Raw genomic sequence first — 11,648 nt, 5'->3', positions numbered from 1 at the left:
TTCGCTGGAGGGACCCTCATTCCCTACATCCCAAGCACCCTGCTTTTTGTCCCAAGATACTTGTTTCGCATTGGCAGGTGATTCTTTGCCACTAGCGCCACCTGGGAAGACCCCCAAGATACTTTTTTGGTCCACCTTAGCATCTGTGTCCATACCTGACAGTAAGCTGCACAAGAGCAAGGGCCTGGCGTGTTCGACTCACTGTGAACACAGCATCTGTGCACAGCACCCCGCCGAATCAATCACCACAGGTCACAATAACCCTGAAGCAGCCAATTCGGGCAGGTGGCCGCTACCTCGCGCCAGTGCCAGTGACAGGAGTACTTCTCTGGGACATTGTTCAAGTGCAGGAAGTTATTTTCACGCAAGTGCTCGGCCCAACTGCCGAAGCAGTAGAAGGAAAAGAGAAAATTCCACACAGTGGAGCTGGCTAGCACCTCAAGGTTTAGCCCAGGATGAATGGGGCCCAGGTGAGCAGCGCCGGCTCCCCGACTCCCTCACGTGACCGCGGGCGGCGCGCCGAGTGCGCCTGCGCCGGAGCTCCCGGAAGTGGCCGGACCCGAAGCGCAAGCGGAGCGCACGTCCGTCAGCCCCTCAGTCCGCCCGTCCGCCGGCCCGGTACCCCGCGCGCCTCGGCCCTCGTCGCCGTCCCGTGGTGTCTTTGGCCCGAAGGGCGGCCGAGGCGCTCGCCATGGCGGCGTTCATCTCAGTACAGCTGAAAAAGACCTCGGAGGTGGACCTGGCCAAGCCGCTGGTGAAGTTCATCCAGCAGACGTACCCGAGCGGCGGGGAGGAGCAGGCCCAGTACTGCCGCGCGGCGGAGGAGCTCAGCAAGCTGCGGCGCGCCGCGCTCGGCCGCCCGCTGGACAAGCACGAGGGCGCGCTCGAGACGCTGCTGAGGTGGGCCTGGGGCCGGGTAGGGGGAGGCTGGCGGCGGCCTGCCGCTTGCCTTGCTTCCTTCTCCCTTCCTGACTCCTTCCCACCCACGGCCGGGCCGGCCGCCCCACCCCGGCTTGGCCCGGCGCGTAGGTGTGGCCTGCATTCCTTCCTGCGGCAGGCCCCGGTGACCCTACCCGCTTCCCCTGGCTGCCCGCCGCCGTCCTCCGGGCCCGGTCGACCGGCCACCTGGGAGGAACGGTCCACCACGTATTCGATCTCTTACCTCATTTACCCAGAACTAGTTTTCTTCACTTTTTTTTTTTTTTTTTGAGGGGGGGCGGTCTGTGAGACTCTTCCCTTCTTCCATTTTTGCATCACTGCAAAACTTTGTTGGCCAGGTTGGGATTTCATAGTAGAAATTGCTTGAGGGAAGTGGCAGAATTGGGGCCCTGGAACTCATGTTTCTTACTCCATACGGTCCACTTTGAAAGGAGCCGTTTTCCTAAGTTCATCGCAACCTAACGACAGGTGGAGAATTCCATTGGTTTAGGAGCTGCCATTATTTAAAATTAAACTTGAGTGACAGAACGTTCCAGATAGGTTGCTTTTAATCAGTTTGTTTGCAAACAGGTATGTACATAATGGAGTAAATTTGTTGTCTTAGTAAATGTTTATTGAACTCAGGGTGTATTTAATGAGAGTTTCTTCTGTAGTACTTTCCAGTTAGGATGGCAGGACATTTTTATAGCACTTTATAGTTAAAAAAAATTCTTTCGCCCACCTTTTAAATCACATTTCCTGTGTCTAACGTAGTCTCGTTTCACAGGAAAAACACAGCTATATTAGGACACAAGTAGGAGCCGCTCAGGTTAAACTCAGTTAAACTCAGTAACTGAAAAGGCAATGAATATTGCTTCTTTAACTTTAGGCATTTCTGGAGATGATTCTTCCTTCAGGAGGTTTCCATCTTAGGAGAGCTTTGTTCCTGTAATCGGGAGAGATGGCCACTGGCTCTCCTGTAATTACAGTGGTCTTAACAGTCAGGATCTTACACAAGAGTGCTTTTCTCCTGCGCCCTGGCAAAAGTCCATGGAAGCCTCTGATTGGATTGGCCTGTGCCCATGTGCAGTGGTGAGAAATGGCCTAATTGCCCTCCTCTGAGTCACTCTGGCTGGTTTAACTTTCCCGTGCAGCGTGGATTAAAGTAGTTATTAGTATGGAATCAGTTTTCCAGAAGGAGGGTACTGAATAGATCGCTTAGATTATGACCCCTTGGTGTAAATTTTAAAGATAAGACTTGGGTTTCGAAGATCATTAGGTTGATACTTAGTATAAGCTTTTTAAAAAGTTAACCTATGAATACTTAGACATTCTTTAGAATTAACGTACTTAAAATTATTTCCAAAGCAATTCTTACGTAGACCTGAGTAGCGTTCAGTGAGGATTTTTCACTAGTAGTATTAAAAAAGCATGGGTTATGGTATAATGAAAACAAGAATACATTAGGTTTGGTCTCAACACTTAAGGAGCATTGGAGGCTTGAGACTTGGAAGGATAATGAATATCGGTAATGTGAGGTTTAAAACTTTTTTCATTTGTTCATTGTTTTAGTAGTTTCCCAGGCTTAAATGTGAGAACTGTTCTTAGGTTTTAGGGCTCTTTGAGAGATAGTTTCTTTGAAACTGTTTCTTTAGGCATCTCTGCATTATCCTCATGTTAGCATATTATTGCCTTTGGAGTTAGGGTAAGCTGATAGTAGTACAGTGTATTACATTTTATAATGGAGGTGTGTACAAAAGTATCTTTGGTATGCCTCTTGTTATGGGGGGTTCATTCAATTATGCAGAATACTTTTAATAATTATATTTTTGTAATTGTATAAACTGAACATTAATTTACATATTTTAACTTAATGAACTTTTTGAAAAAGAAGGTTTAAGTTAATTCCTAAAGAATAGAAACTAGCTTGATAAGTACTGGCACACAGCTCTACATACATAGGTCCAGTGATGGACTTGCTTTTTTGTTTTTAGACGAACTCTTAAAATTTCCTAAAATACACGTTTATGTGTTGTAATATTAAAAGTGAATGTTATCCTTTGTAAAGTGACTTTAAGTACAAATTGGTTAGGAGAGCCTCAGTAAGTATTGAATCTTACACTAGGTGATCAGATGGGATGGTTTTTTGGGCAGGGAAGCTCCAGATAACCAGCTTACACCAGTCTTGTGTGGTGATTAATTTCTTTGTAGAGAAAGCTTACAGTCTCCTTCCATGAAAAAGCCTGGTTGTCAGCTTTCTGAAATTTGATAGAAAAAATGGAGGGTGAGCAGTATTCATGTATGGAGTTTTCTATATCAGCCTATTTTAGCTTTAATATCATCTGTGTTGCTGTATGAGGGTTGAATTCAGCTGTATGTGGGAGATCTCAGATTATCAGTGAGTTAAGTTATGATTTTAGTCTTGTGTAAAAAGTTGGTAGAGGGGTAGTTTAGATAGCTTAGGGATGGTATGGGCTTCCCGGGTAGTTCAGCAATGCAGGAGACCCCGGTTTGATTCCTGGGTTGGGAAGATCCCCTGGAGAAGGGATCGGCTACCCACTCCAGTATTCTTGGGCTTCCCAGGTGGCTCAGACAGTACAGAATCCGCCTGCAATGCAGGAGACTTGGTTTTGATCCTTGGGTTGGGAAGATCCCGCGGAGGAGGGCGTGGCAACCTACTCCAGTATTCTTGCGTGGAGAATCCCCAAGAACAGAAGAGCCTGGCAGACTACAGTCCATGTGGTCACAAAGAGTCGGACACAACTGAACTGACTAAGTACAGCACAGCAAAGGGATGGCGCTGTGAAATTCATCAGGCTCAGGCTCCTTTCAGCTATCTGCTCTGTAAAAGCTAGAGTCCTCATTCTCAGGGTCCAGATAGCAGTTAAACTCAACTTTTAGACAGGATGGAGGGAGGGAGAGGAGAGGTAGAAGGCTTAGCCTTTAGGATGTTACCTGAAAACGGCCCCACAACACCCTGCTCATGTTATTAGCCATTATGTATGTCCACATCTCAGAAGGGTAGGAGAGGTAAAGGAATTTTTATTAAGGGCATGCATATACCCAGCTAAAATACGTGATTTTCTTAGGAAGGAGAGGTAATGATGTGGGTGATTAGCACCATCAGTAGGCTCTCTGGTGGCTTAGCTGGTAAAGAATCTGCCTGCAACATGGGAGACCTGGGTTCAGTCTGTGGGTCAGGAAGATCCCCTGGAGAAGGGAATGGCAACCCACTCCAGTATTCTTGCCTGGAGGATCCCATGGACAGAGAACCTAAGAGTTAGACATTTCTGAGAAACTAACTCTTTGACTTCACTTTCAGTAGGCTCTCAGTTCCCTTTGTCCCCACTCAGCTGTGCTCATTGCCCACCTGTGCTTGCTGTCCTGAACATTTTCCTGAGGGTGAGCCTGTCCTCATAGTGGAGGAACTGGGAGCCCCAAAATTTCTTCCAAAGATCTTCAAATGACCAGGGATGGAACCCACATCCCCTGCAGTGGAGGCAAAGTCTTAACCACTGGACCACCAGGGAAGTCCCCTCAAGTTTCCTGTCTGGCTTCTTTGTGCAGTTTGCCTGCTTTCTCTCTAGTCAGTTAGATTTTCACCTTTTTCTGCTTCATTTATTCACTTTTCTTTCACCTTTTAGAAACTTTCATTGGAACTTCTTGTATGCTGTTGTGCTCTTTCCCATTCTTTTTGTCCTAGGGCAGTTATATCTTTTTAATTTTTATTGTCTTTCCAGTGGAAGTTTGAGAGAGGGAGCAGAGAAGAAGGTTGTTTATTCAGATCTCTTTGTTTAACAAATAGGGTATTTGCATTTTCAGCTTTCTTCTGTTTTTATATCAATTTGCATTCTCTTTGGCAAGTAATTTTTTTTTCCTCCACATCCTCAGAAATACTCACTGATTAATAATTTCAATAAGTTGCTTTTTGCCGAATGGATGGGTGCAAGATGGTACCCAGTTTTAGGTTGCACTGCCTTGATATCTCTGAGGTCCAGCATTTTTTGTTTGCTGGCTGGCCACTTTCTTTTTCTGTAAATTGCATGGCCTTTTTTTTTTTGCCTATTTTCTACATTGTGTTTTCCTTACTGATTTTTAAGAGTTCCGTACATTTTCTGGCAATTTATCCTTTTTTCTGTTATTTATAGTACAAATATCATCTTTAAATCTGTTTTTTGTCTCTTATGTTTATGGTATGTTTTGTCACACAAAACTCCTTGCAATTTTTTTTTTCCTTTGGTTTTGCCTCCTGTCACGTGGGATCTTAGTTCCCGAAACTGGGATCAACCCTCACCCACTGCAGTGGAAGCTCAGAGTTTTAACGAGTAATGAAATCTCGGAAAGTGTTTTATTCTCAAAATCTGTTGTTACAATTTTTTTCTTATTTCTGATGTTGCATATGATTACCCCCCACCCCCCAACCAGATCTCTTGAAAGTTCAGAGCCATCTTTTTTTTTTTTTAGACCCAAGTCTGCTTAATTTTTTGGTTTTCTGCTGCCATTCACTTGTTTCTTTTTCCTCTTTTTGTACAGAATGATTAGCTTCTCATCTTTTTTTTGTTTTTCTAATACATTTATTTTAGGACTATGTTTTCTCTGAATTTGCTTTCAGTTGCATCCAACTGGTTTTGGTATTTGGTATGTAGTAGTATTGTTGAGATTTTAAAAATAATTTGTAATTTCAGTTTTCTTTAACATGAGTCTTTAATATAGATTTTGTAAAATTTCTAAATTTGTGTGTCACTTTTTTGTTGGTTAATATTTAGTTTGCTGCATTATGGTACTGTCTTTTTCTTTGTAAAATAAAGTTGATGGAACTAGTTTCATAATTTCTGGAAATTTTCCCAAGCACTAGTGTTTTATAAATCAAGAAAGAAAATATTGCTGTTCCATTTACTTCTCAGCTGTTGCTTACATTCTGATTGGTGGTGAAGATATTGAGATAATATTAGCCCTAATGACATTGCTACAATTTGTTAATCAAAAGAGTATGGTGGATATAAAGATAAATAATTAATACTTGACCTTTGATCTCAAGGCGTACCTGTAGTTGCCAGACCTTAGTTTGGCTGAGTTAATTTTATTTATTCTACATAAATGAATAAACAAATTTAACAGGAAGAGTTAAAATCTTTGTTTGATAAATAAAATGACTTGTCAGGACTTGTCAGGTCTTCATTCTTTGTAATCCTAGAGGGAATTTGCTGCCATACTTTACTGCAGCACTGCTTCTGTGAGTGATTCTTCATGAGATAGATTGGGCAAAGAAGAAAGTGTGGAAATCAGGTGCAGGAGGCATCTACTGACTCTAATCAATATCTGGCCCAGCTCTCTGGTCTACTGTGTCTCTGGTTGGTGGGCTTGGAGTTGACCAGCCCTAGTACTGACTGGAACTGGATGGCTTATGTGAGTTTGTGTTGCAGTATCACTCTCCTAATGTGGATTGGTTGTTCTTGGTCTCCATACCATCCCCCTAAAAATTTTTTTTTAATTAGAATTTTTGGAGAAGACTCTTGAGAGACCCTTGGCCTGCAAGGAGATCCAACCAGTCCATCCTAAAGGAGATCAGTCCTGGGTGTTCATTGGAAGGACTGATGTTGAAGCTGAAACTCCAATACTTTGGCCACCTGATGTGAAGAGCTGACTCATTGGAAAAGACCCTGATGCTAGCAGATTGAAGGCAGGAGGAGAAGGGGAATAACAGATGAGATGGTTGGATGGCATCACTGACTCAATGGACATGAGTTTGAGTAAACTCCGGAAGTCGGTGATGGACAGGGAGGCCTGGTGTGCTGCAGTCAATGGGGTCGCAAAGAGTCGGACACGACTGAGCGACTGAACTGAACTGAATGGAAATTTGTTTTATCTTTGGTATATTAAAAGAAATATATTCGTTTGCTATTTTTTTCCCCCCCATGAGATTTAAAAAGTTGAGTTCTTAGATATTTGCTCTAAGCCATTGAGTTTTTAAAGTCCTGGAGAATATAAAAACACTTCTGCATGTTTGCAAAATAAGAATCCGTAGCTCCCGTTTTTCCAACATGTGCTGTGTGTCTGGAACCGTTTGTCTCAGGCTGGGACTGGAACCCGTGTGCTCGGCCTTGAACCCAGCCAGACTGCCTGGTGTCAGTGCCTGATGAAGCTGAGAGAATACAGTGAGAGACAGAGTGATCGGTAAGAGATGGACTCACTGGGATTCAGAGAGAAACACACTCCACAGACAGAATGTGGGCCATGGACGAGAGCAAGTGCTGCAAAATGTGGTGTGGTTAGTTTTTATAGGCTGGGTGATTTCATATCCTAAAAGATGATGCTGTCAAAGTGCTGCACTCAATATGCCAGCAAATTTGGAAAACTCAGCAGTGGCCACAGGACTGGAAAAGGTCAGTTTTCATTTCAATCCCAAAGAAAGGCAGTGCCAAATAATGCTCAAACTAACACACATTTGCACTCATCTCACACGCTAGCAAAGTAACACTCAAAATTCTCCAAGTGAGGCTCCAGCAATACGTGAACTGAGAACTTCCAGACATTCAAGTTGAATTTAGAAAAGGCAGAGGAACCAGAGATCAAATTGCCAACATCCATTGGATCATAGAAGAAGCAAAGGAATTCCAAAAAAACATGTACTTCTGCGTTATTTACTACACCAAAACCTTTGTGTGGAGCACAACAAACTGGAAAATTCTTCAAGAGATGGGAATACCAGATCACGTTACCTCCCTCCTGAGAAACCTGTATGCAGGTCAAGAAGCAACAGTTAGAACTGGACATGGAACAACAGTCTGGTTCCAAAGTGGGAAAGGAATACATCAAGGCTGTATATTGTCACCCTGCTTGTTTAACTTACATGCAGAGTACATCATGAGAAATGCGCAACTGAATGAAGCACAAGCTGGAATCAAGATTGCTGGGAGAAATCAGTAACCTCAGATATGCACATGACACCACCCTTATGGCAGAAAGTGAAGAAAAACTTTAGAGCCTCTTGATGAAAATGAATGGGGAGAGTGAAAAAGTTGGCTTGAAACTCAACATTCAGAAAACTAAGGTCATGGCTTCCAGTCCCATCACTTCATGGGAAATAGATGGGGAGACAGTGGAAACAGAGATTTTATTTTTTTGGGCTCCAAATCACTGCAGATGGTGACTGCAGCCATGAAATTAAAAGACACTTGCACCTTGGAAGAAAAATTATGACCAACCTAGATAGCATATTAGAAAGCAGAGACATTACTTTGCCAACAAAGGTCCGTCTAGTCAAAGCTATGGTTTTTCCACTAGTCATGGATGGATGTGAGAGTTGGACCATAAAGAAAGCTGAGCGTCGAAGAATTGATGCTTTTGAGCTGTGGTGTTGGACAAGACTCTTGAGAGTCCCTTGGACTGCAAGGAGATCCAAGCAGTCCATCCTAAAGGAAATCAGTCCTGAATATTCATTTGAAGGACTGATTTTGAGCTGAAACTCCAATAGTTTGGTCACCTGATGTGAAGAACTGACTCATTTGAATAGACCCTGATGTTGGGAGGGATTGAAGGCGGAGGAGAAGGGGATAACAGAGGATGAGATGGTTGGATGGCATCACCGAGTCAATGGACATGAGTGTGAGTAAGCTCCGGGCTTTGGTGATGGACAGGGAAGCCTGGCGTGCTGCAGTCCTTGGGGTCCCAAAGAGTCGGACTGAGCAACTGAACTGAACTTGTGGTTAGCAATGTCTCCTTTCTTTTGAAAAGAGTTTCTTTGTGTAGTTTACTCCATACTATAAAATCAGGTATTAATGATTTCCAGTGAGTACTGTACTTAGGTTTCATTTTTTCATACTTATATTTCATGTTACCTAACCTATCCTAAAGTGAAAGTTGCTCAGTCATGTCCGACTCTTTGTGACCCCATGGACTATACAGTCCATGGAATTCTCCAGGCCAGAATACTGAAGTGGGTAGATCTCCAGGGGATCTCCCCAACGCAGGGATCGAACCCAGGTCTCCGCATTACAGGTGGATTCTTTATCGGCTGAGCCACTAGGGAAGCCCTTCCTCCCTTGCCAGAGAGTCCAGCCATCTCAACCTGGACAGCTGGCAGGAGATAAGGCAACTTTCTGAGTCACCAATTCCTGGTTTGTGTCAGAGTCATGTCACTCTTTGCGACACCATGGACTGTATCTCGCCAGGCTCCTCTGTCCGTGGAATTCTCTAAACAAGAAAACTGGAATGGATTGCCATTTCCTTCTCCCGGGGATCTTCCCGACCCGAGGATCGAACCTGGGTCTCCTGTATTGCAGGCAGATTTCTTTACCGTCTCAATCACAAAGGAAGCCAACCTATCCTAAGACACTTACTTTACTTTGAGAATTGCATCACGTAGCTTTTAGACATTTAAATGTAGAATGTAAATGTACTGTTACCCACACAAATCAAATTTTGAGAGTTAACCCCAAAAGCTTTGGAGTAAATAGGATAGATATAAAAAAATTTGGTACGTTCTGTATACCCTTTCTTTTTTCCTTGATCCATTTTCAGAGCGAGTATTTTCATCTCCTACTTCCTTCCGGTTTAGAGCAGAGGTCAGCAAACGAAGGCCTGCCTAGCTGCCTGTTTCTGTATGGTCTGGGGCACTCTCTAGCGGGTTGGCGCTGGGAGGCTTGGAGAGCTGGCTAGGGTGCTTCCCTCTGCCCCGTCTTCCCTTTTATCTTCTGTGTCTGCCTCCCTGGCCGGTAGCCAGGCCTCACTGCTGCCCAGGACTTGCTTAGGTGTCTCTACACATTGGGTGTTCTGCTTGCCAGTGACTTGGCAGTGAACGATACAATCTTGAACCAGGAACTGGTGACTCAGCAAGTCGCCTTATCTCTTGCCAGCTGTCCAGGTTGAGATGGCTGGACTCTCTGGCAAGGGAGGAAGGCGTGCCGGAATTTGAGCGTCACTGGGGCAGAGAGCGAAACTGACTGCATTGACCACCGCTCACCTCTGCCTCTTGGGCTTCTCACGGCCTGACTGAATAGTCTTCCTTCAGAGAACTTCAGCTGATGGTAGTTAGATAACTGTCCCTAGAGTTCACATCATCTGAGGTGGCCCAAACAGGTAAGAAGGGTGCAGGGCAGGGCAGATGTTTTCTCTTTTGTTAGGCTATAAGAGGTACTTGCATGTTATCCTTGGTTTTTGCCTTTTTCTGGCAAGGCCTAGGATGTGCTCAGTCATGTCCAGCTCTTTACAACCCTGTGGACTGTAGCCCGCCACATTCCTCTGTGGAATTCTCCAGGCAAGAATACCAGAGAGGGTTGCCATTTCCTCCTCCAGGGGATCTTCCCGACCCAGGGATTGAACCCATGTCTCCTGCACTGGCAGGTAGATTCTTCACTACTGAGCCACCTGGGAAGCCCAAAGGCCAAGTGTGGGAATCCCAGCTCTGTAGCCCTGTGACCCCTTTGCTATGCTGGCTCGCCCTCAGGGGCTGTGTGGCCTCAGAGTCTCTCTACTTGCTTGTCTCTCTTTATGGACACTTTCTTTAGTAGTTCCTATTTGTTCTCAAAACAGAATCTCAGGTTTTACTTTTCAGAGATAAAAAAGCTGCTTTTTAAAAACTTTGCATTTTGCTGATTCGTTTGTTTGGAGCTAGCAGTGAAGCTTAGCATATAAGACCCAGTTCCTGCTCTCAGGGAGTTTAGAACCAGCTAATACATGACTGACTGTGGTAAGTTGTGAAGGGAAAATCAGGGGCCTAAGAGGTTGTAATGGAGAGGCATTTAGAAAAGGCATAACACTGCCTCTGCTGTAACTTGTGCCGCCAGCGTGCAGCACCTCCTGACTGGATCCGTGTAGCAGCTTTCCGACTTCTCTGGACTTCTGCCCTTTGCACACCTGTGAGTCAGTTTTCTACAGAGCATCCGGGGTGACTCTGAAAATAGATTTGCTCGTGTTAATCTTGTCCAGACCCTTTGGTGGTTCCTCCTTTTGCCCAGTAGTAGAAGCCGCAAGTGTTACAGATTGCACTTGAGGCATCATTGCTTCCTTGATTTCATCTCCTGCTGTTTTCTCCTATGCTTGCCCTCCAGCCGTATCCTCCTTATTGTGCAGAGGTATTTTCAGGCATACATTTGTCTCGGATTCCTGGCACTTGTTCTCCCCTTGACTGGTGATGCTTTTCCCCACATCCCGTCACTTCCTTCATGCTCTCTCTATTATATATGACATTAAATTTTTGTTGTTGTTGTTTTACTTTCATGTAGTCCAATGACCATGTTATTAAAAAAAACAAACAAACAACTATGCCTTTTCACATCACCCTATACACATGACCTTATCCCTCTCACCTCTATTTTCCCCATTGCATTTAGCACTATCTCCTATTCTGCATTTTTACTTAATTTTGTTTTGCCTCCACCTCTAAAAGTAAGCTTGACAAGGGTGCAGATTTTTAAATATTTATATACTGCTGAATTCCTGTGTTGTAGAACTGTGTTTGTTGCATAGCAGACTGTTAGTATGGGCTTCCCAGGTAGTGCTAGTGGTAAAGAACCTGCTTGCCAATACAGGTGTCATAAGAGACTCGGGTTTGGTCCCTGGGTTGGGAAGATCCCCTGGAGGAGGGCATGGCAATCCACTCGAGGAAGAGTTGGACACAACTCAAGCGACTTACCACGCATGCAAACCATTAGTATGTCTTTGTTGAAAGAGTAAATGAATATGGCCCAGCAATCCCACTCCTGGGCATACACACTGAGGAAACCAGATCT

The 11,648-nt window shown here is 44.4% G+C and overlaps 1 protein-coding gene across 2 annotated transcripts in view; it reads left to right on the top strand.

The window, feature by feature from the left end:
• Positions 1–551: 551 nt before the first annotated feature.
• LOC122424280 (programmed cell death 6 interacting protein) overlaps positions 552–11,648 on the top strand; it is a 67,153-nt gene continuing 56,056 nt past the window's right edge. For both annotated transcript variants that reach the window (XM_043441897.1, XM_043441896.1), the window contains exon 1: positions 552–900. In XM_043441897.1, the coding sequence (XP_043297832.1) occupies positions 692–900 (209 nt within the window). In that variant the 5' untranslated portion in view covers positions 552–691. The remainder of the gene's footprint in view (positions 901–11,648) is intronic.

This window comes from Cervus canadensis, chromosome 22 (genome assembly GCF_019320065.1).
Source record: "Cervus canadensis isolate Bull #8, Minnesota chromosome 22, ASM1932006v1, whole genome shotgun sequence".
Taxonomy (NCBI): Eukaryota; Metazoa; Chordata; class Mammalia; order Artiodactyla; family Cervidae; genus Cervus; species Cervus canadensis.
Note: the sequence above shows the minus strand (reverse complement) of the source record. Positions and strands in the feature narration are given on the sequence as shown.